A 25,759-nucleotide genomic window follows, 5' to 3' on the forward strand; every position below is an offset into this window, starting at 1 on the left:
TCATTGAGGTTGTCACTCATTCTTCTAAAGTAGGAACAAGTCAGTCTGTTTAACTCTCTCACGTTGCAGGTGTACCATCCTGTCTGCTGAAACGTCATGGTTGACTTGGTTGAAACAACATGTTGCACCTATATCCTTCCTTGAATAGCGAGGAAGTGTGCAATATTTCAGATGTGGTCTTGACAGATTCCTGTGAAAACGAAGCAAGATTGTCTTGTCCTTGAATTCTTCTGCAATATTTTCCAGTGGAATGTTTGTTTCTTTAATAATGCACTGAACTACATGTTGAGTTCAATTAATCCTCGTTACAACTGTACAAGTCTCATTTGGAGATACTGTGTAAACAGAAGAGATTGTGCAGATGCTAGGGTTCTTGAGGAATACTGACAGGATGCTGAAGGATTTCAGCAGATCAGGCAACATCGAGAGATGGATCTTTCATCAGGACTGGAAGGAAGGGGAAGACGCTAGAATAAGAAGATGGGGGGGGAGGGGAAAGAGGACAAGCTAGCAGCTGATAGCTGAAACCAGGTGGGGGGAGGGGTGATGAAGTCAGAAGCTGAAGGGTAATAGATGGAAGTTGTAAAGGGCTAAAGGAGAAGGAGGCTGATAGGAGAGGGCACTGGACTGTGGAAGAAATCATATACTATCTGCTTAGTCTCCAAACTGATGGCATGAACCACGATTTCTCTAACTTCCACTAGTTTCTCCCCCCTTCTCTCTTTTCTCATTCCCCATTCTAGCTCCCCTCTTTCCTCGTAACTAGATCACCACCTCTGGTCACCATCCTCCTTCCCTTTCTTCCATGGCCTGCTCTCCTCTCCTATCAGATAACTTGTTAGGTGTTAGAGGCAGATACATGAGGGGCATTTAAAAAGCTATTCGATAGCCACAAGGATGATAGAAAAATGGAGGGCTATGTAGGACAACAGGTTTAGATCGATCTTAGAGTAAATTAAAAGGCTGGCACCACTTTGTGGGCCGAAGGGCCTGGAATGAGCGGTAATGTTCTATATTGCCATTAGCCCTGTGCTGGAGGCAGGGCCTGAGGAAAGGAGTGAAATGGGCTGAGGTGCTACATACACTAGTGTTGATGAATCAATACTTCTCTTCAGATAAGGAGATTCTGGCCGACGTTGGCAGTTGGAAAGCAGCCCTGGCCAATTTTGGAAAGGAATACGTTGGGCGAACTTTGGTCTACCTGGACGGAACTACTAAGTCTTGTCGGAATCAGGAATGCAACATGGGGAATTTGATCTGTGATGCTATGGTGAGCAACTTGAGATGGTCAGTGAACACTTCCACCCCTGACTGGAACGTCATCTATCACCTGTCCTGTGGAGGACTGCCCCCACCTGTCCCAATGGTCTAAAGTAACTTTATTCAAGCATCCCCTCCCCCCCCACCCCCAACCCCATCCCATCCTCCTCCTGACGCAGAGGGGCCCGTTGACCTCTGAGAGATGGAAGGTTACTGCTGACACGGGCACCGTGCCCGGTATCCGGTATCTCCTGTGGGCACAGAGCCAGCAACCAGCTTGGATCGTTCACTGCGAACAGCCAGTCGCATCCACCAGGTGAGAGTGGTGGGCTGGTCAGCAGGAAGTGTCCCCTCTCACACAGCTGGGGCCAGAACTCCAACACTGCACCAACCACGTGCTAAGTGCTACTCCCTTTACGCATGGAGGGAAACTTGCAGAGCTGGTGCCTGGAATGGTGGGTCCATGACTGAATAGTGTATCATGGTCCGTCCCAAGAATCAGCTGTGACTACTTCACCTTCCATCCAGCACAGAGACGGGGCCTTTTACCCACTGAGTCCGTGACAACCATCAATCACCTGCTTCTTTACTCTCACCATCAACTTCCCCCAGACTCCCACTCTCACTGACACACTGTCTGTCTCTGGCTACCTGAAGGGAGAGCTGGGGTGGTAACAGAATCTCCTCCATCATCTGGTTTCCTCAAACCTCACCGACACCTCTGCTGCCTCAGAAGGTGAAGCATGGCCTTGCTGACCCTCACCAGTTTCCGGAAACACCACAGAAGGCATCCTATCTGGTTGTCTCACGGCCTGCTACAGCCAAGCTTCATCGGGGCCTGCAAGAAACTGCAGAGAGCTGAGGATGTCACAATATCCAGCCTCCCTTCCAGAGACTGTCCTACACTTCTCACCGTCTCGGTGAAGCAGCCAGGATAATCAAAGGCCCTATCCATTCCGGATATCCTCTCTTCTCCCACCCCTTCCCATCAGGCAGACGATACAAAATCTTGAAAGCAAACACTACCATGTTCAAAGACAGTTTCTACCCTACAGTTTAACAGGCTTCCTGTATGTTAAAAATGAACCCCTGACCCCACAATTTGTCTCATCGTAACTTTGGACCACACTGTCTGCTCACTCTGCAAGTTTTATTTAACTATAGTGCTTTATGCTATATCCCCTCGTCGTTTTTTCTGTTATACAACCTCAATACACTGATGAGGTGAATTAAGCTGCACAGATGATCTGCAAACCAACATACATGTGACAATAAAAAAACAATTACTTGGCAAACTACAGTATTTGCCCCACGGAATTTTAACTTTCATTTATCAAGTGAACTGATAGTCAATCTGTCCACTTCCTCTTCTTCCTCCCTCCTTTCCTGCTCCTCTCCTCCCTCTCTCTACTCTCCCTTTCCCCATATCCTTCCTTTACTTTTTCCCTCTCCCTCTGGCCTTCCTTCCTCTCCAACCTCTCCATTACCTCCCCTCCTCTCATACTCCTCCCTTGTCCTATCCTCACTCTAACCTCACCCTTTCCTTCCTTTCCACACCTTCACCCCCTCTCCCATCAACCTCCCACCCCTCCACCTCATCCTCTATCATTCTTACACCCCTCTATCTCCCTCTCACCTCTCCATCTCCCCCTGTATCTCAATCCCTCTCCTCTCTCCCTTCTCCTGGTCCTCACCTCCATCAGCACACGCTGACTACCACTGTGATTTCAGATCCGCGAGAGTGTCCGAAAACCAGATGAAAAGTTTTGGAGCCACGTTTCCATTTGTATAACACAAGGTGGAGGCATCCGGTCACCCATTGATGAACGAACCGGCAATGGTATGTACAAGGCCAAAACACCAGAGACGTTTTATCAACGATGAATGATATTACCCTTGCTTAGAAATTATTGCCACTAGAAATTTCAGAAATATAACAAAGGTTACTTAACGGCAGCTGTGGAGAAAAATTTTGCCCAATTCAAGTTGTGGACGGTTCTCTGTACAATGAGAGAAAGATTTGTTCTGTGTTTAGAATTCAACCATGCTCTAAAAACAAAACCCAGGATGAACATTAAGCACAGAGTGAAAAAGGGCAAGACTAGGATTTGCCACTGGGTTGGACATTACAGTGAGACAGTTGATAGAGCCAGAAATGAAGGAAGGAAATGTTACTGTTGTGAGAACATGTCACATGACCTTGAGGACTGTGGGTTTAAAGACAACAAATGCAGAAACTGTGGCAAACAGGGCCACATTGGCAGAGTATGCAAAGCTAGTAAACAGCAGAAAAAGGACAAAATACAGAGAAACAAGAAACCCCAGGAAGGAAAACACAACAATGTACACAAAATGGAAGAAAGCAGTTCTGATGAAGATGACTCAGACAAAAGTGAATTGTCTGCAACTTCACAGCGTGAAAGAGACACATGATCAAAGAGTAATATGGATCACTGCACAAGTGGCAGGCATGAGACTGAAAATGGAGTTGGACACAGGCTCAGCTTTAACAATGATCTCTGTACACTACAAATGACTGTTTTCTCGCATACCTCTGAAACGAACTAAACTACTGCTAAAGACTTACACAGGACAGAGAGTGCATCCCAAAGGTAAAATTAAAGTGACAGTGACCTACAGAGACAAAACACAGCAGCTGAACCTCTATGTACTGAAAAACGTAGGTCCACCGTTGCTGGGGCGTGAATGGCTCAGGAAAATCCAGCTGGATTGGCACACCATCAAGGCACTAAATGTGTCAACAAGGGAGGGCTGCTAGGCGGGGAAGATGTCCACAGCTCTCCTCTCACCCATTGTCGATTACTTCAATGACGAGGAGGAGCTAGAGAGCGCAGACGAGGAGGATGAACACAGTATCCGTGGCTGCGACTCGGATGAAGATACAGAGGATGCAAGGGAGACGGACATTGCCAATAAGCAGGATGATGAAGACTACCTGGAAGTAAGAGAGCAGAGGTACCAGGAGAAACTGACATCTCTCAAAAGACACTTACAGGAAGTATCAGAAAAGGATGAAGAAACTAGATCAACAACACAAGGAAAGAATACGAAATACGGAGCTTTTTCTGCAACAGGAGACAGGACAAGTGGAAAGGAACTATATTAAAGGGAAGAAAGCAGTGAAGGAATTTGAAGATAAAAAGGTTGAGTTAGAAGAAAAGAAAAAGATGATTGAGAATGAGAGGCTAACAATGGAACTCACAGGAGATTCTATGGAGGTAAAACCAATAATGACTAGGAAATTAAGGAGGAGACCTAATGACCCTGTTCCAATTACAGACAAAAGATGAAAACCTGCACCTGCGCAGTTAAATTACTTGTTAACAGATGAACAGATACTGGAAGATCTGCAAACTCTCAATAAGCTTAAATCTCCGAAAAGACCAGCATCTCCATCTTCTCCTGAGCATCTTCACAGCACTCCTGCTGAATCACCAGCACGAGGAGTAGATGGAAAGTTATATTATGATAAGAGATAGTATCATAAAGGTCAGGCTATCTCTTTGGAATCTAAGGAGAATACAAAGATTGGTTGTGTAATTAGCTCAGTTGGAACAAATGAGTAAGGAAGACAAGTGATAGCACAAAGATGCGAATGTATCTAGGACAGCTACACAGAGGAGTCTTCATTATTCAGAGGTGATCTGCTGCCTAGAACTCTTAGCAAGTTGGAGGTGCACATCTTCTTAACTCCCTATACTCAGAGGTCAACTTCTCATGACTTTTACATGGAAATCTGTATTAAAACAAACAAGTTATTGACAGACGTTACCCGGAGAAGCAGAGAAGACCCCCCACACCCCAGAGACCTGAGTTATAAATGGGTCTTGGACCAAAAGTAAAAGAAAGGGCTTGTTATAATTTGATATTATTACGTTACTTTGTTATTATTTGATATTATTAAGTAAACAAATGGTAGGCATTCAAATGCTAAGGGTAAATGTATTTGTTTAGCATAGTGCCCCAGTTAAAAAAAAACAGTTGATACACTATTAAAATAAAAGGGGAGGAGTGTATCATATAGCCAACAGTATAATAAGGGACTACTTTATGTTTTAGTAACACGTCATTGATTGCAACATTAGGTGCATATTGAGCATGCGTTATCAGGTGTGTATTGATCTGTACGTGTGTTTTAAGGTTCGGTTTCTGCCAGTAAAGAACCATGAAACTTAGCTCCCGTCTCCAGTGTTTTTATTAACAGCATTGTTGTGTAGCCAGGCCACATACACAACAAAAACAAATCTCAGGGTAGTATATTCAGATTCAGTTTATTGTCATTTAAAAACCACAAATGCAATGCAGTTAAAAAATGAGACAACGTTCCTCCAGAATGATATCACAAAAACACATGACAAAACAGACTACACCAGAAAATATGGTGACCTTTACGTACTTTGAACTTTGATGAATCTGTTAAACAAGGTGCCTGTGGTAATACAGGAAAGGTACGAGCATGGACAGAAGATTGGCTGATCAGCAGGAGGCAGAGAGCCAGAATAAAGGGACCGTTTCCTGGTCCGCTCCGGTGGCTAGGGACCCCTTTTCACAGTATATGCAATTGATTTTGATGACAGAATTGACGGTTTTGTGGCCAAGTTTGCAGATGATACGAAGATAGATGGAGGGGCAGGTAGTGTTGTGGAGGCAGGGAGTCCGCAGAAGGACTTAGAGAACAGGCAAATGGAATACAGTGCAGGGAAGTGGGTGGCCGTGTACTTTGGTTGAAAGAGAAAAGGCCACAGACTATTTTCTAAACAGGGAGACAATTCGGAAATCAGAGGTGCGCAGGTACTTGGGAGTCCTGGTGGAGGGATCCCTAAAAGGTAACTTGCAGGTTGAGTCGGTGGTAAGGAAGGTAAATGCAATGTGAGCATTAATTTCAAGAGGAATCGAATATGAAGCCAAAGATGTAACGCGGGGCCCCTTTATCTGTGAAAAGGCATGCTGGCATTGGAGAGTTGACAAGAGAGACCCTGGGAATGTGTAAGGAATGTTTGATGGCTCTAGGCTGGTACTTACTGGGATTTAGAAGAATGAGGGGGATCTCATTGAAACCGATTGAATATTGAAGGTCTAGATAGAATGGATGTGGAGAGGATGTTAGCTGTAGCAGGGCTTTTAGGACCAGAGGCCACAGCCTCAGAATCGAAGGATGCCCTTTTAGAACAGAGATGAGGAGGAATTTCCTTGTCCAGAGGGTGGTGAATCTGTGGAATTCATTGGCACAGATAGCTGTGGCCAAGTCATTGAGTATATTTAAAGGAGAAGGCAGGAGAATGGGGTTGATGGAACCCCATGATGGAATGGCGGAGCAAACAATGGGCTGAATGGCCTAATTCACTCCAATTTCTTATGGGTTTGGTGTTGGATTTGAAGTCAAGACTATGTACCTTCCTGAACGGCCACACATACATTAGTGTCAGTCCGCTCAACGCTCACTGATACAGCATCTACTTGCTAATCATTGTCTGGGCTCTTCTGTGCCCTGTAACACTCCAGACAAGGGGGCACTGAAACAACTTGTAAATGAAAGGCTTGTGGTAGAATTTCCTCACTGGCTGTGGTCTGAACTCCACCCAGAGCTGTTTCAGTTTACAATTCTCCTGATCTTGATAGAGGTTGTAAACTTATGTTGAGTCATTGAAAGATGAACAGTCATCGCCTTTTGCCCACCGTGGAAATATCAAATAGTAGAGGGCATAGGTTTTAAGGTGAAGGGTGAAAGTTTAAAGGGGATTTGTGGGGCAAGTTTTTTTTTTACACAGAGAGTGGTGGATGCCTGGAATAGCCTGTCAGGGGTAGAGTTGCAGGCAGATACGTTAAGAGGTATTCAGACAGGCACATGAACGTGCAGGGAATGGAGGGATATGGACCATGGGCAGGCAGATGGGATTTGTGTACTTTGGTATTGAATTCAGCACAGACATGAAGAGCTTTACAGCCTGTTCTCTGCATATCATTGAATACAGAATCTGTCATGGGCCATCTCAATCAGTGATTTAAAGCACAGGGGCAACGTAGCATAGCGGTTCAATTCCTGCCACTGTCTATAAGGAGTTTACACGTTCCCCCGTGACCACGTGTTCCTCCACATTCCAGGGACATATGGGTTGATACATTATTAGTCACGGTGTAGTTGGGCTGCACAAATTAGTTGGCACGTGCACCAGGCTCAAGAAGAACTCCAGTGTTATCAGGCTATTGAATGGCTCCCTTGTAGGATAAGGTGGACTCTTGACCTCACAATCTGTGTTCTTGCAGCTGGTTGTCTACCTGCCCTTTGCCTGTGGCTGTTACACATGTGTGTTACTTTGCCGTGTCACTTTGTGCTGTCGCAATGGACTGTGCAATGAACTGATCAGTGTGAACAATCTGCAAGACAAGCTTTTCACTGTATCTAGTACATGCAATGATAATTAACCGATTCCAATTCCAGTAACGCCTTGATACCTTGTTTCCTGCATGTAGGGAGGATACAAATGGATAGCCTGATGGCAGTTTTACCGTTCGGAAGCACCGTTGACCTGCTGGAGGTCAAAGGGTCTACAATACGGGCAGCTTTTGAGCATTCAGTCAGAAGATATGGGATGAACACCGGCGAGTTCCTGCAGGTCTCTGGTAAGATAACTGGTCATCGTGTCCCTCCGCTGGGCCAGTGAGCGCTGTGGCATGGACACTGCGCGCACCCCTGGTCATCGCGTCCCTCCGCTGGGCCAGTGAGCGCTGTGGCATGGACACTGCGCGCACCCCTGGTCATCGCGTCCCTCCGCTGGGCCAGTGAGCGCTGTGGCATGGACACTGCGCGCACCCCTGGTCATCGCGTCCCTCCGCTGGGCCAGTGAGCGCTGTGGCTTGGACACTGCGCGCACCCCTGGTCATCGTGTCCCTCTGCCGGACCAATGAGTGCAGGGACACAGCTGCTTTGCTCATATGTGGTAGAAAAATACCTATCAATTGTTTATCAATTGCTCCCTCCCTGAAAGGATGAAGCATGCAAAAACAAACTCACAAAGCTGAGCACAAATCCTGAGAACTGTGATGAAACAAACCAAGAAGTGAGGAAACTGTTAGTAAGACCACAAGCCATGTCAAAATAGCTTGCTGCAACTGCTAACGATGTTGCTGTGAAGGATGATGAGGTGATTTATTCATATGGGAGAGCCCAGCATGATGGCATAAGCATCGATTTTTCTGACGTCTGGTAATTACTCCACATCCCACACCCCCCCTTATCCATTCCCGATACTGGCTCCTCGCTTGCCCCTTCTTATCTCCTCACCTGCCTTTTTCCCATGGTCCAATCTCCTCTCCAACCGGATTACTTCTTTTTTTTAGCTCTTTACCTCTTCAGCTTCGCATTTCATCTCTACTCCCCTCACCTGGTTTCCCCCAGCACCTGCCAGCTTGTACTCTTCCCGTCCCTTGTCCTTTCATTCTGGCATCTTCCCCCTTCCCCCCAGGTCCTGATTAAGTGTCTCAGCTCAAAATGTCAGCTCTTTATTCCCAAACGAGAGAACATCTGCAGATGCTGGAAATCCAAGCAACACACACAAAATGCTGGAGGAACTGAATGGTAGTGAGGGAGGAGGTGTAGGGGGCAGGTGAATCACTTAAGTGCCAGGAGGGAGATCAGTGGGGAGGGACGAATGGACGTATAATGCCAGTCTTCCAGTACTGAAGTCACCAGAGAAATAGAGTCTAGAGGAGGCAGATGAAGATGCCATGGTGCACGAGCCAGGAATGGAAAACGATACAGATACAGAATGAGGAGTGAGCCTCATCTGATAACCCAATCTGAGTTAAATGACATGGTCAGAGACGTGGGGTTGTCGAAGGCAAAAGCAGAAGCGGGTTCAAGGATGAAATCTGCCAGCACCAGGCAAAAGAAGAATCCCTGAAGGACTTTGGTATTTGAGACAGATGTTTCCCAGAACGACAGATGCTAAGATGAAGGGAGGGATTTCTGTTGGTCCATGAATCAATCAAGTCGTCAATGACCAGGCAATTCAAAGATTTTCTAGTGGGACCGGAGAAAATCATTGGAAGGCATTCAAGGATGTCATTGAAAATTTTCTTGGCAAATCCAGAGCACCAAGCTACACACAGCTGGTTAACAACATGCTTCAAGCATACAGAATCGTGAAGTGCAACATGTCACTACTGTTGTGTTCTTTACACGTACCGTGGGTTACTCATAAAGAAACATATTCTGGAAGAGCATAACTAGAACTTTTACTTAACAGCAAACAGCAACCACGTTTTAACCATACAAGCTTCTCGATCATTCTGTCATTTCTGCGCATGCTCAGAACTCTGTCCAATCACGTCCTGACACGTGACATGTGATATCACCACAACCACAGATTCGTTTTCTGCATTCCCATTTAGACTTCTTCCCTGCAAATCTTGGCGCTGTCAGTGACGGGCACGGTGAAATGTTTCACCAGGACATTGCGGTCATGGAGAAACAGTACCAGGGCAACTGGAATCCATCAGTGCTGGTGGATTATTGTAGACAATAAGCACAATGAGTCACTGAGTCCAAATGAAAAACATCAACAGAACGTTTTTAGTTCAGTTGAACTATTGCAAAGTGCATTATGCAACTAAAGTGGGATAACATTAGCCATTCTCCAATCCTCAGGAACTGATCCTGAATCTAAGGAACATTGGAAAATGATTACCAATGCATCTGCAATTTCCAGGGCCACCTCCTTTAGTACCCTAGGATGCAGACCATCTGGACCTGGGGATTTGTCAGCCTTCAGTCCCATCAGTCTTCTCATCATCGTTTCCTTCCGAATGTCAATCTGTTTCATTTCCTCTGTTACCCTATGTCCTTGGTCCATCCATACATCTGGGAGATTGCTTGTGTCTTCCTTAGTGAAAACAGATCTAAAGTACTCATTACGTTCTTCTGCCGTTTCTCTGTTTCCCATAAAACATTTCACCCAATTCATTCTTCAAGGGCCCAACATTGTTCTTAACTATCTTCTTTCTCTTCACATACCTAAAAAACCTTTTGCTATCTTCCTTTATATTCCTGGCTAGCTTGCGTTCGTACCTCATTTTTTCTCCCCGTATTGTCTTTTTAGTTAAGTTCTGTTGTTCCTTAAAAACTTCCCAATCATCTGTCCTCCCACTCACCCTAGCTCTGTTATACTTCCTTTTTTTTAATGCTATGCAATCTCTGACTTCCTTTGTCAACCACTGTGGCCCCTTTCCCCCCTTTGAATCCTTCCTTCTCTGGGGGATGAACTGATTTTGCACCTTGTGAATTATTCCCAAGAATACCTGCCATTGCTGTTCCACTGTCTTTTCTGCTAGGCTATCCATCCAGTCAACTTTGGCCAGCTCCTCCCTCATAGTTTCCCCTGTTCAACTGCAACGCTGACACCTCCGAGCTGCCCTTATCCTTCTCAAATTGCAGATAAAAACTTATAATATTATGATCACTACCTCCTAACGGCTCCTTTACTGCAAGATCACTTATCAAATCCTGTTCATTACATAACACTAAATCCAGAATAGTCTTGTCCTTGGTCGGCTCTTGTACAAGCTGTTCCAAGAATGCATCCCGTAGGCACTCTACAAACTCCCTATCCTGTGGTCCAGCACCAACCTGATTCTCCCAGTTCACCTGCATGTTGAAATCCCCCATAACTACTGCGACATTACCTTTGCCACATGCCAATGTTAACTCCATATTCAACTTGCACCCAATATCCATGCTACTGTTTGGTGGCCTGTAGACAACACCCATTTGGGTCCTTTTGGCCTTACTGTTCCTCAGTTCTATCCACACAGACTCTACTTCTCCTGACCCTATGTCCCCCCTTGCAAAGGACTGAATCTCATTCCTCACCAACAGGGCCACCCCACCCCCTCTGCCCACATTTCTGTCCCTACGATAGCACGTATATCCTTGTACATTCATTTCCCAGGTCTGATCTCCCTGCAGCCATGTCTCCGTTATCCCAACAACATCATAGTTACCCATTCGCACCTGAGCTTCAAGCTCATCCGCCTTATTTCTGACACTTCGTGCATTCAGATATAGAATTTTTAGCCCATTTCTCCTCTCTCTGTTTAAATCGCTGCCTATTGTGCTTAACCCAGCTCCCCGAACTCCCATACGCCCCTAGAATTTTGTTGTCCTTCCTCAATTTACTTATTCTTTCAACACATTTAACTCCATGTTCCGTCAGACCATCCCTCTGTACATGTGTCCTCCTTATCACTTGTTCCGCCTCACCTTTCTCTACTACACACTTAATATTCTGGAACCGTGTAGTCCCCACCTGTCCTTTATTCTTCCTCTCACTATCCTCTCGCACATTCTGGATCCCTGCCCCCTGCAAATTTAGTTTAAACCCCCCCCAAGAAGCACTAGCAAACTTCCCTGCAAGAATGTTAGTACCGCTCCAGTTCAGGTGTAAACCGTCCCTTCAGAACAGATCCCACCTTCCCTGGAACAGAGCCCAATTATCTACAAACCTGAAGCCCTCCCTCCTGCACCATCCTCTCAGCCACGTATTAATCTTTATAATCTTTCTGTTCCTTGCCTCCCTCGCAAGTGGCACAGGTAGCAATCCTGAGATTGTTACCCTGGATGTCCTGCTCTTCAGCTTCGCACCTAACTCCCTGAACTCCCTACGCAGGACCCCCTCACTCATCCTACCCACGTCATTGGTCCTTACATGGACCACAACATCTGGATTCTTGCCCTCCCTCTCAAGAATAACCTGCACCCAATCTGAGATGTCTCTGACCCCGGCACCAGGGAAGCAACATAGCATCCGAGACTCCCGATCTTACCCACAAAATCTCCTATCCGCCCCCCTGACTATAGAATCCCCTATCACTACCGCTCTCTTCTCTTCCCTCCTCCCCTTCCTAGTCGCGGGTCCAACCTCAGTGCCAGAGACAGGACCCCTGCAGCTTGTTCCTGGTAGGTCATCCCCACCAACAGTATCCAAAACGGTATACTTATTGTTGATGGGAACGGCCACAGGGGTGCTCTGCTCTCTCTGTCTGCTCCCCTTGCCTCCCTTGACTGTCATCCATTTGCCTACCTCCTGTCTTTTCGGTGTGACTACCTCCCGATAACTCTTATCTATCTCAGCCTCTGCCTCCTGAATGATCCATAGTTCATCCAGCTCCTGCTCCAATTCCCTAACTCGGTCTGATAGGAGCTGCAGCTGGATGCACCTATTGCAGGTGTGGTCATCAGGGACAACTGTGTTGGCCCTGACCTCCCACGTACTGCATACGGAGCACACCACTGCTCTAACTGTCTCCCCCATTACCTGATCCCAGATTAGTCAGAATAAATGAAAAACAGGCTTCTTGCCGAAGTCCTCTTGTGCTAAAGCCTGCTGAGCCAAAGCCCAGCACTCTGCTCCTGCGCACTCTGCTGCCCGCTCCTGAAAGTGGGTCGCTTTTTAAACCACGCGCTCGCCGCTGACGTCACCCGCACTTGCGCAGCTTTACCTTCCTCCTCAGGTATTCTCCAGGTAGGTCCGAGGGTCTCGGCCTACCTACAACGGCTGATCCTCCGATCCTCCGATCTCCAGTCGTCTGTCGATCACGAGCACTCCTTACTCCCGCTCCGCTGCCCGCACCGACGGACACTTTTCCCACTCCCACTTTTTAAGAAAGGAGGGAGGGAGAAAACAGAGAACTATCGACCTGTCAGCCTGACATCGGTGGTGGGGAAGATGCTAGAGTCCATTATTAAGGATGAAATAGTGGCATATCTAGATAGCAGTGATAGGATTGGGCCGAGCCAGCATGGATTTACTAAGGGTAAATCATGCTTGACTAATCTGTTGGAGTTTTTCGAGGATGTAACCAGGAAGTTAGATGGGGGAGATCCAGTGGATGTAGTGTACCTCGATTTTCAGAAGGCATTTGATAAGGTCCCACATAGGAGATTGGTGGGTAAAATCAAAGCTCAGGGCATCGGGGGGAAGACATTGACATGGATAGAAAACTGGTTGGCAGATAGAAAGCAAAGGGTAGCAGTGAATGGGTGTTTCTCGGAATGGCAGGTGGTGACTAGTGGGGTGCCACAGGGCTCGGTATTGGGACCACAGCTGTTTACCATTTACGTCAACGATTTGGATGAAGGCATAGAAAATAACATCAGCAAATTTGCTGATGATACTAAGCTGGGTGGCAGTGTGACATGTGATGAGGATGTTAGGAGAATTCAGGGTGACTTGGATAGGCTGGGTGAGTGGGCAGATACTTGGCAGATGACGTTTAATGTGAATAAGTGAGGTTATCCACTTTGGGAGTAAGAACAGGAAGGCAGATTATTATCTGAACAGTGTAGAGTTAGGTAAGGGAGAAATACAAAGAGATCTAGGAGTCCTTGTTCATCAGTCACTGAAGGTGAATGAGCAAGTGCGGCAGGCAGTGAAGAAGGCTAATGGAATGTTGGCCTTTATTACAAAGGGAATTGAGTACAAGAGCAAGGAAATCCTCTTGCATTTGTACAGAGCCCTGGTGAGACCACACCTGGAGTATTGTGTACAGTTTTGGTCTCCAGGGTTAAGGAAGGACATCCTGGCTGTAGAGGAAGTGCAGCGTAGATTCACGAGGTTAATTCCTGGGATGTCTGGACTGTCTTACGCAGAGAGGTTAGAGAGACTGGGCTTGTACACGCTGGAATTAAGGAGATTGAGAGGGGATCTGATTGAAACATATAAGATTATTAAGAGATTGGACAAGATAGAGGCAGGAAATATGTTCCAGATGCTGGGAGAGTCCAGTACCAGAGGGCATGGTTTGAGAAAAAGGGGTAGGTCATTCAGGACAGAGTTAAGGAAAAACTTCTTCTCCCAGAGAGTTGTGGGGGTCTGGAATGCACTGCCTCGGAAGGTAGTGGAGGCCAATTCTCTGGATGCTTTCAAGAAGGAGCTAGATAGGTATCTTGTGGATAGGGGAATCAAGGGATATGGGGACAAGGCAGGAACCGGGTATTGATAGTAGTTGATCAGCCATGATCTCAGAATGGCGGTGCAGGCTCAAAGGGCCGAATGGTCTACTTCTGCACCTATTGTCTATAAAGGCATTACATTTAATAAAAGTTAATTTCTTGTTTCTCCAAATTCCTACGTGATACCAGTAGTATAAAGTTATATTTGTGTTCAGCTTTGAGTGTCCTGTCACGAACACAGGAGATTTCCGAGGAAGCAGCACCTTCAAAAAATCCTTTGCTGTCCAGTGCGCTAGATCAGGGAAAATGATCACATGCTGGACAAAATAATGGAGGAAATAACGCCATTGAAGGGGAACAAGAACCCTGGCACCCGATCGATTCCATCACCAAGCTTAAGTAGTCAGGCCTATTAACTGTAACGAACAAACTGCTGAAGGAGCTCAGCAGGTCAGGCAGCGTCTGTGGGGCAAAAGGACTTGTTGACATACTGGATCAAAACCCCGCTTTGACCAATGGTCCCTCACTCCTTTAGACTGAAGGCTCATGGGCCTTCACACCAGCACGTAAGAAAGTCAAGAGAAGGATAAAGTAGGATTTGTAAACCAGCTGGGGACTAAGAAAAGTGTGAATGGACATTCCAGCTGCTGACGAGGAGCGACACGGGTTTGAAATTGTTGAGTAACGTTCAGAGGAATTGAATATAGTTGTGGGGCTGGGAATGTCACTGACGGTAGTGTAGTGGTTAGCATAATGCGACCTGAGTTCAATTCCCGTTGCTGTCTGTAAGGAGTTTGCATGTTCTCCTCATGATCACATAGGTTTCCTCTGGGTGGTACAGTTCCCTCCTAAATTCCAAAGATGTAGAGGTTAGTAGATAATTTGGCCTCATGGGCGTAATTAGGTGGTGTAGGCTCATGGGGCTGTCACTGTGCTGTATCTCTAGATAAAAAAGACAACGTGTACTTCTTGAAGGCATTTGATTAAGACCTCATCAGAAGGATTTGGAATTGCAGGCAAATTCTCTGACTGGCTGAGAAAAGCAGGAACAGAGTCAGGATAATGGTTATGATGTCTCTGCAGCAGAGTGCGATCGGTGCAACCCTCGATGGCCTGTGTTGTGATTGCAATCGTGTCACTGTTGGAGGCTCAGATAAGAGGTTACGTTTCTAAGCTGAAGAGAAACAAGAGCTTTTATCAGCAGTAAACACCAATGCTTTGAATTACAGGAGAAATCTGAAAAGTTACTGAATAGGGAAACTGAGAGTCATCCACTTTGGACCTATAACAAAATTCCTTTCTACAAAACCACTGGAGAAGCAATAGGTCTTGTGGTCTAAGGGCACAGAGGATTGAAATGTCAGTGACAGGATGCAAAGTAACCCAGACAACTAATGGAATACTGGCCTTAAATCTGACTGACTGTGATACTGAGGACAGAGTTATGCCTCATCAGTACTGCGGCCCAGTTAGATTACATGCAGAGTGGGAGAAGCTGCAGGTATCCCTGTGTAGAGTTACTGGGATGACACCTGAATTCTGAGTACAGAGGGGGTTCACACAAATTGGACTGTGTTCTGGGAAATTAACCACTTTTAAAAGACGGCATGAAGTAGGTTTTTCCAGATATTCAAAAGGCACAACTGGCATGAATCCGGTGGCAGCGGGTAGAATCTTATTGCCCCATTAGCAAGTTGTGTCCTTTTAACCCTTTCCTATTAATGTACCCGCCTAAAGTTCTTTAAAATATTACACAGGCTGAGTACCTTTTATCTGAAATTCCAAAACGCAAAAACCTCTGAAATCCAGTTGTTTTTAGCACTGACATGAAGTCACAGATGGAAAATTCCACAAGATGGTGGGAAGGTTCCCTGGTGATGTACACCACAGACCTTTCTGAGAAGTGACCTCACGTATGGTAATGAAAAATAGAAAAATCATTGCATTAAGCGAAAAATCAGGATCCGGATTGTGTAGCGTCACCGTCGGAGTGAACATGCTGATCATGAAACAAGCAAAGATCTATCAGAGCAAACTGAGAATTGAAGGTCATGGTGAATATTCGGCAGGCTGGTTGCAGAAATTTAAGAAAAAGCACGGCATTCATTTTTTAAAGTGACTGCTGATCACAGAAATCTAGCGCCAGAACAAGTCCATGATGCCTAATGTTTTTATACCTCACGTAGCGGCGTTAAACTTTGAAAGCATTGTTGATGAAAACCGAATGCCAGAACAGGTCAGTGAGTGTACGAATAGGAACATTTGGCAGATGAACGTGTGGCTGAGGAACTGGTGTGTGTGGGGGTGGGGGGGGGCACAGTTCTGTTCTCTGGATCATTGGGATCTCTTCTGGGGAAGCTATGACCTGCACAAAAGGGACTGGATACACCTGAACCCGAACGGGACTTTATCTTTGCAGGCAGGCAGGTTGGCTAGGCTGCTTGGGAGGATTTAAACTATGTTGGCAGGGGGACAGCTGTGTTGGGACCACTTCTTTTAAAGTTATACGTCAATGGTTTGGATGATGGAATTGATGGCTTTTTGGCTAAGTTTGTGGACGATACAAAGATAGGCGGAGGTGCAGGTGGTGCTGAGGAAGCAGGGAGGCTTCAGAAGGGCTTAGACAGATTTGGAGATTGGGCAAAGAAGTAGCAGATGGAATAGTGTCGGGAAGTGTACGGCCATGCGGTAAGGTAAGAAGAAATAGACTATTTTCTAAATGGAGAGAAAATTGAAAAATCTAAGGTGCAAGGGACTTGGGAGTTCTCGTGTTGTAGGAATCCCTAAAGGTTAATTTGCCGGTTGAGTTGGTGGTGAGGAAGGGAAATGCGACGTTAGCATTGATTTTGAGAAGACTAGAGAGGCGAGGAATACGCATACAGGAGAGAGGTTGAAAATTTCGCTGAGTGGTGTCATAACAACAACCTCTCACTCAATGTCAGCATGATCAAGGAACTGATTGTAGACTTCAGAAGAGGGAAACCAGAGGGCCATGAGCCAGTAATCATCGGAGGATCAGAGGTGAAGAGATTATCAACTTTAAATTCCAGAGTGTTACTATTTAAGGGGACCTGTCCTGGACCCAGCAAGTAAGTGCAATTGCAAAGGAGGCATGCCAGTACCTCTACTTCCTCAAGATCCTGAGGAGATCTGATCTTTGGCAAACTTCTACAGATGTGTCGTGGAATTGGTGTTGCCTGGCTGCATCCTGGCCTGGTATAGAAACACCAATGTTTCTGAACAGAAAATCCTACAGAAAGTAATGGATTTGGCCCAGTACATCACAGGTAATGCCCTCCTAACCACTGAGCGTATCTACATGAAACATTGTCACAGGGAAACCGCATTCATCATCAGAGATCCCCACCACCCAGGTCATGCTCTCTTCTCACTGTAAAGGTACAAGACCCTCACACCACCAAGTTCAAGAACAGTTACGACTCCTCAACCATCACTCACTTGCCCCAACGTTGAAATGTTCCCGCAACCAATGATCTGATTTTAAGACCTCTTTATATTATTATCTCATGTTCTCATTATTTCTATTTTCATTTTGTTGCCTTCTGCACTCCGGTTGACCTTTCACTAATCCTGTTCCATAGACTTGTTGGGTGCATCCACAGGGAAATGAATCTCAGGGTTGTATATGATGACATATATGTGCTTTGATGATAAAATTTATTTTAATGTTTGAACTTTGAACTTTAAAAGCAAGGATGTGATGTTGGTGCTTTATAAGGCACTGGCGAGGTCTCACTTGGAGCATTGTGAGCAGTTTTGGGCCCTTTATCTAAGAAAAGATGTGCTGATATTGGCGAGGGTTCAGAGGGGGTTCACGAGAATGATTCTGCGAATGAAAGGGTTAACATATGAGGCCCAATTAATGGCTCTGGGCTCTCAACTGGAATTCAGTAATATTACTGTTAAGTACACATGAGTAAGACCAAGACTGCTTACCAGGATTATATACATTCAGGCTACTAGGCCGGATAAATCTGTAACCGAAGCTTTTTCTCTTCGTTTTTACCCTCCGTCCACACTAAAACGGTGTTTTCGTCCCCCGAAGCCGGAGCTTTTCAGAAACGCTTCCCAGGGTGGGTATTTTTGAAAACACTGCTCAGGCAGATCAGTGTGGACGAGGTAACCGGAGAAATTTAAAAACGCTGTCAGACGGCAGCACACCATTTCATTGTTTTCCTGAACGCAACCTAACAATTTCAGAACAGACGGCAACGAGACTGAAGCCAGGAGAGTTAGAAATGTACTCACCAAATACTTTGACCCATAACTTACTGAATAGATAAGTATACTCACTTTGCCCTGTTTTCTGTCCTTGCTTGTATGAAGGTGGTTTACCTATTTATGCAAGTACTTCTCTGACAATAGATGTGTAACAGCCTAATGTAACATTGTATGGAAATACAAGATAATACTGACGCAGACATGTTTTATACATTTAACGAGGTGCTTTATTAATGCAACAGAGTTGGTCAGTTTTTCAATGTTCGTCGTCAGTCAGGTCCCCATCGGTTGCCTCCATACGCTTCAGTATTTGTTTTTTTTAAACTTTTAAATCTTCCTGAGCGAGAGCCAACAGCTGCCCGTCGTTTAAGTTTTTCTAGTCCATAACTGAACAAACACGCACTGTCTTTCACAGCGAAATTCAACACCAAACATGTGGCTTGTTTTCGGTAGATGTGTCCTGCGCATGAGCAGTAGGAGGAGATTTGACGAAATCTCCATTTCAATGTGGACAGAGATATTTTTAAAAACACATAGTGTGAACACCTATCGTTTTTACACAAAACCGGCGTTTTCAAAAGTATCCGGTCTAGTGTGGATGTAGCAGAGTCAGAAGCAATAGCCATCCCGAGCTAGCTCATTATACATTTCAAAGCCCGGAATCCAAAATCCCTCTAGCCCCGAGCATTTTGGATAAGGGGTTACTCGCCCTGTAATCTGTACCATCTCCTCTGCCAGCTCGTTCCACAGAAGGAAGATCTATTAACATGCTTAGTCTGTGGTTAAAAGTTCCCAGAGAGAGTGGTCTGAACATCACCGCCAGCCCAGCCAACCTGATACTTCAGCCCACACCAGACTGAGACAGTACCCTGCTGTCGGGGAGGGATTTCTGGCAGACTTGAGTTCAAGAAGAGTGGGAGTTTGCAAGCAGGGACGGTGGGGATCAGGGATATATCCATGGATCAGCCATGATGAAATAGCTGAGCAGACTTGATGGGCCAAATGGTCTAATGCAGCACCTGTATCTTCCGGTCTTGTGGTTTTGTATCCTGCGCTTTCCATATTGCTCTCAGAAACTCCTACTTCCAACCATTGCTGTCATCCCCGTTAATCAACTTTGGCTAGCTCCTCTCTCGTGCCTCTGAAATTGCCTTTACTCCCCTGTAATGCCGATATATCTGATTCAAGCTCCTCCTTCTCAAACTGCAGGGTGAATCCTATCATATTGGATTTCTGCTCCTGTATCTAATGGTCTTCTGATAATCTCTCCCATCTTCTCCCATTTCTTTGACCTGTCCTTTCATCCTCTCTTGTCCTTCCTCCTTCTCCTGCCTCAGCATTTACTAAAATCTTTAAATATTCCCACTTCTGGAACATTAACTCTCTTTCTCTCCACAGACTCTGTCTGATCTGTTTTAATTGGCCAAATCATTAATCAAATAGAAACCATGGCGAGCTGAGATTGAAACAGCCCGAGAGCTGAACTGAATCTCCTTTCTCTCGTCTCCGTACATGTTTGGAATGTGGGAGGAAACGTGACCACGAGTTCCCTCCAGGTGTTCCTGTTTCCACCCACTTTCCAAGGATGTACGGGTTAGGGTTAGTGAGTTGTAAGCTTCCTGTGTCGGCATCGTGAGCATGGCGGCACCCAGCACAACGCTTGGACTGTGCTGGTTGTTGACATAAAACACGACATTTCACTCAATGCGACAAATAAATGTGATCTTTCTGTTTATGTCCAGAGTGGAATGGCAGGTGCTGTTAGTCAGGCCTTGCATTAACAAGTACACACTGCCCACTGAGCATACAGTATTTTTGCACCTGATCAGGGGGCGAAGCCGTTACCACCCCTTTCCCAAGGGTGACCTGCAGGCTTGCGGAGGGAACAGCCGCCTTCCACCTCCTTTGGTGGAGACGTATCTCCAACCCCAGCACCCGGTGTAGGGGTGCCCAGAACTAGAGGACGCCAGGGTTAAGGTGAGAGGGGAAAGATTTAAAGGAGACCTGAGAGGCCACTTTCGTATGGAACGAGCTGCCAGGGGAGGTAGCAGAAATGGGTACAATTATAACATTTTAAAAGACATTTAGACGGGTGCATTTATAGGCAAGGTTTGGAAGGATAAGGGCCAAATGATTTAAGCAGCTTTGTTAGGCCGAGCGACCTGTTTCCATGGAGTATAACCCTGACTGGCAGGTGTGCCGAATTTTCCAGGTATCCAGGTGGAATTTAACCTGAAGAGACCTCCGGGCTCCCGGGTGGTCAGACTCAACGTGCTGTGCGCAGACTGCCGAGTGCCCCACTACCAACCGCTCCTTGATACCAAGACCTACAAAATCGTCGCCAACTCCTACATCGCCAACGGGGGGGACGGATTTGCCATGCTGAAGAGTGGAGCACTGAGACACGATACCGGTAACTGCACACCTTCAGTCATTACTGACAGTGTTCATAGCAAATCGAATTCTAATGGGGATTGTATCTTTCTTTTCCCATTCTAGGCAATACAGATATTTCGGTGGTTTCCAGTTACATGAAGCAGCTGCAGGTAGTTTACCCTGCAGTGGAAGGGAGAATCTTATTCACGGATAATGGTGGGACCCGCCACGGTAGTAACTTGACCTTTGCATTATCGCTCTTCTCATTCCTGGCTTGGTTCTTACAATTTTAGCGATTCAGTCCAGCTGCTGTAGAACTATTCAGTGAACTTCCTAAGAAATGTTCAACGTGATTTCGACTCCCTGGCAGCAATGACTTCTATTTAAGCCATTGGCGGGTTGATCCCAAACCCGACCTGACACCATCCAATCATCAAACTCAATCACAGAACCGTAATTTATTTTCTTGGCCTCTCCCTCACCCTCATTGACCTAAGGACGTTCTGAAGTACTTTACAACCTTTACGTTGCTACCAGAAACCTGCCTCTAAGCTGATGGTGGAATACAGCAGTCAGCCTGCCCACTGAGTTGACGGGGCGGTGAGAGGGGTGATCAGATAGCTTGGCATTTCATGTTCGGAGAGGTTTGAGTGTCAAGTTTCGATGATGGTTATTCCTTTTGCCATTCTGCGCTGTGAAATGGGATCTTTAATGGCCAGCTGGATCATTGCGGCAGTTCACCTCATATAGATGGTGCCGGTTCCATTCTCTTCCCACAGGGCAGCATCAGCCTGAACTTGCTCATTTCACCGGATGACTCTCAGAGCTCCTGATACAGGAAGGAAATGTACCGACATCAAGCTACTACCGACAGCACCGTGTCTTTGCAAAAAGAATCCATTGTTTCTGAATGTACAGCCTTGTTTTTCCACAGTATCCTTGTGTCAGGACTGTGACTGTTGGAACCTGCAGAACGTACTGATCACAGAACTCCTTGTCGTTGATTATAGACCCCTGAGTTCACAAAAGGGATGTTCCTTCCTTTGAAATCAAGACACTTTAATCAAAGCAAAAGAGCAATAATTTACAAAAGGCACATGTAGATAAATGGAAATTGTTTTTGAAGCAGGAAAAATAACGGTTTTATTTTGAAATGGGTTGATGTCTTTGATCAGCATGAATGAATGAATTACAACATAAAATATAATATAATGCAATTTTATATAATTCAATAAAATTTTTCAAGCAACAATGATTATATTCCAATTGCTTTTGATAAAAGATTTTTATTTAGTTGGGTGTAGGTTTTATTCAAACCTTGGGTTCTTTTCCCTCTCTCTCAGTTGAGTTAAGTATTTCTTTTAGGAGGTGTACAGAGAAGAAACCAGAGTTGAGGGGCATGGAATTTCACTTACAGCTTTGTCAAAGTCAGCCTTCCCAATGGCATAAGGTCTCTGTCCTTGAGGTGGGATTGGCAGAGCTAAAGTCTGCTCTTTCTGGGGATTTGCTTTCCAAACAAAACTACCCCTCTGCTGGAGGGGGTAGATCTGACTGCAGTTGTAGCTAATCTCTTCCAGCACATGTATCAGAGCTGCCCTGGTTAAATAACCGTAGTATGTGTTTCAGTGATTGTTGGGCAGCAGACACATTCACTAGCTGCGCTTCCGACTGCTCCATGCAGCACCAGACCTGTCCAACATGGATGAAGATCTGGGTGAGAGGGCTGCGTGGAAGGGAAGGTTAGATTAATTTTAGCAGAGGTTAGCACGTTGCAGTGTGCTGTGTTCGACGAAGACGTCGGGAACTGGCAGAAACCTACACTGACTGGAGTCACACTTTGTACAAATGGGTCAGATGTGGTCTTACTGTGGGTTTGGCTCGAAGGGCTGTGTGACCTGCCTGCTCTTTCTTGATGTTCTCAGATAGGTTGTTTTCCAACATCCAGAAGTTCCCAGAGGACGTTCCAATTCAGCGTCCCCTTGTCAAGGTGGGATGTTGCAAATGATCATGTTTGGGGCTCCTGAGTAAACAGAACACTCCTCGTCTACCCGTAGATCGTCCAGGAATGGACTAATAAGTGCTCGATGTTCACTTCACTGACATTTCATGCGTGAAGCATCTCTAACAAGTTAGAGTCTCACCAGTCCTTCTCAGCAATAACAGTGCCCTCACTGTCACACGTGCTGAAGTCAGCATGAAACTGGTCCAGCCACACCAGGCCTGCGTGCTCTCACTTCCTGACTGACAAAGGTTTGATATAACTTAGTTTATCTAGGTGGGGAGCTGAAAGCCGAGCACCTCCTCAGTCACACGCTCCCTCCTCTACCGCAGGTCCAGATTCCCTTGGCCTTTCCACTGACGGCCCATTATCATCCCCCCTCTGGACCGCCGGGATATGCCCAGTGACCATGGCGACGCCTTACAGGCCAGCCAGCAGCAAACGGCATGCAACATTGGCCCAAAGCTCAAACCTTCGTACTCGATAAAACCTGGAATAGTTGCTGTAGTTTTCCATCCCAAACACCCCATCTGACAGGCTGCCCCACCCTTGTTTGCTATGCCGTCAACAAGCACTCTAATGTCCAAGGGTCACCTGATTCTGCCCATTGATAATACACATTGCATGACCATTAAGGTAGGTGAGTAATAGTTTATTGCCCATTTCTGTTACTCGTGACTTAGCCCAATCAATGTTCGGGCTCCTTTGGACAGATGATTCACTCGGACCAAGTAGACCAGCATCGCACTAGTCAAGTGCTACCGAGCAGTGGTAGAATCAAATATGGTAGTAATGTTGGTAGGCCACGCTCAACACTGGGACTTTGTGCTGTGATCACACCCTGTCGTACATGCCAGAGGCCGGGAAGCTCCTTCACAAAGGCCCAACGCCAAAATGCTACACCCTTCCTTGGCCCATCACTGCCTGCTAAAGTTCCAAGTTTCTGCTCCATGCAAGCTGCCCCCTCGATCACCCTCTTAAATACATAATTTAAGTATGGTACCTATGTATTTAAGGCACACAAAATTCTGGAGGAACTCAGCAGGTCAGGCAGCATCTACGGAGAGGAGTAAAGAGTGAACATTTTGGGCTGAGACCCTTCATCAGGACTAGATAGGTAGGAGGAAGTAGCCAGGATAAGAGGGTGAGGGAGGAGTACAAGCTGGAAGGTGATAGGTAAGACCAGGTAGGTGGATGGGGGTAGGGAGGATGAAGTGAGAAGCTGGGAGGTGGTAGGTAAGACCAGGTAGGTGGATGGGGGTAGGGAGGATGAAGTGAGAAGCTGGGAGGTGATGGGTAAGACCAGGTAGGTGGATGGGGGTAGGGAGGATGAAGTGAGAAGCTGGGAGGTGATGGGTAAGACCAGGTAGGTGGATGGGGGTAGGGAGGATGAAGTGAGAAGCTGGAAGGTGATGGGTAAGACCAGGTAGGTGGATGGGGGTAGGGAGGATGAAGTGAGAAGCTGGGAGGTGATGGGTAAGACCAGGTAGGTGGATGGGGGTAGGGAGGATGAAGTGAGAAGCTGGGAGGTGACGGGTGGAAGAGGTAAAGGGCCAAAGAAGAAGGGGCCTGATCAGAGAAGAGAGTGGACCATGGGAGAAAGGAAAGGATGAGGGGCACCAGGGGGAAGTGACAGACAGGAGAAGAGGGTAGAGGGGAGCCGGTATGGGGAATAGCAAAGGAGACGAGGGGAAAGGGGGAGAAGTCATCAGAAGTTGGTAAAATCAATGTCCATGCCCTGAGGAGGAGGCCAGGGAGCGACATATCTGAAGGGGAATGGAGATTGAAATTAAAATGGTTTGCCTCCCTGTCGCAGATGGAGTGGAAGTGCTTGACCTCAGGTCTCACCGATGTGAGTCGATGAGGTCGTGCTGAGAACACCAAGTCCAGTAGGTGAGCAGGGCAGTCTTGCTGCTGACTCACCTGGAAGGGCTGTTTAGGCCCTGAATAGTGATGAAGGAGGGCGTGAATGGCTGGTGTAACACTCGTTCCACTTGCAGGGATAACTGCCATGGTTGAGGTCAGTGGGGAGGGACGAATGGACAAAGGGACCGTGGAGGGAGCGATCTCCGCGGAGAGTAAAGGGCAGAGGAAAGATGTGTTTGGTGGTCGAAACCCATTGAATATGGTGACAAATAGGGAGAGTGACGTGCTGGATATGGAGGCTCATCGGGTGGCAGGTAAGGACGAGGAACTCTACCACTATTAGGTGGCGGGAAGATGGGGTGAGGGTGGATATTTGGGAAATGGAGGAGATGTGAGTCAGAGCAGCATCAGTGACAGAGGAAGGGGACTCCCACCTTCCCATTCAGTCCTGGTGAAGGGTCTCAGCCCGAAAGACTGACGTTTTATTCCTCTCCATAGATGCTGCTTGACCTGCAGAGTTCCTCCAGCATTATTACTCTGGATTTCTAGCATCTGCAGAATCTCTTGTGTTTATGACCTTTAGAAGAGCCTTCAGCAAGGTCCCTCACAGTCAGCTCTTCCTGAGGAGTGGGCATGTGGGGTTCACAATGGCTTGCTAGACGGGATTTAAAATTGGCTGGTTCATAGAAAGCTTGCAGTGGGATCTGGAAAAATGGGCTGAATAAAGGATAGATGGAATTGAATGCAGACAAGTGTGAGGAGTTGTACTTTGGGAGGACCTATATAGTGAATTTCAGGGCACTGAGGTGTGCGGTAGAACAAGGGAATCTGGGAATACAGTTCGATAATCCTTGGAAATGGTGTCACAGGTAAATAGGGTCATAAAGAGAGCTTTTGGCACATTGGCCTTTATAAATCAATATATGAAGTACAGGAGTTGTGTTGTTCTGTTCTGTATAAGATAAGATATGGGTGAGGCCTAATATGGAGTATTGTGTACAGTTCCGGGAAAATATCAATAAGGTTGAAACAGTGCAGAGAAAGTT

At 46.3% G+C, this 25,759-nt stretch overlaps 1 protein-coding gene across 2 annotated transcripts in view; it reads left to right on the plus strand.

Moving 5' to 3' along the window:
- The window catches only part of LOC140730792 (5'-nucleotidase-like), a 76,767-nt gene extending 54,667 nt beyond the window's left edge, over nucleotides 1-22,100 (plus strand). For both annotated transcript variants that reach the window (XM_073051687.1, XM_073051688.1), the window contains exons 5-9: nucleotides 1,116-1,270; nucleotides 2,992-3,100; nucleotides 7,753-7,902; nucleotides 20,685-20,885; nucleotides 20,972-22,100. In XM_073051687.1, the coding sequence (XP_072907788.1) occupies nucleotides 1,116-1,270; nucleotides 2,992-3,100; nucleotides 7,753-7,902; nucleotides 20,685-20,885; nucleotides 20,972-21,141 (785 nt within the window). In that variant the 3' untranslated portion in view covers nucleotides 21,142-22,100. The remainder of the gene's footprint in view (nucleotides 1-1,115; nucleotides 1,271-2,991; nucleotides 3,101-7,752; nucleotides 7,903-20,684; nucleotides 20,886-20,971) is intronic.
- The last annotated feature ends 3,659 nt before the right edge of the window (nucleotides 22,101-25,759 follow it).

The sequence above is a fragment of the Hemitrygon akajei genome, chromosome 7, assembly GCF_048418815.1.
Source record: "Hemitrygon akajei chromosome 7, sHemAka1.3, whole genome shotgun sequence".
NCBI lineage: Eukaryota > Metazoa > Chordata > Chondrichthyes > Myliobatiformes > Dasyatidae > Hemitrygon > Hemitrygon akajei.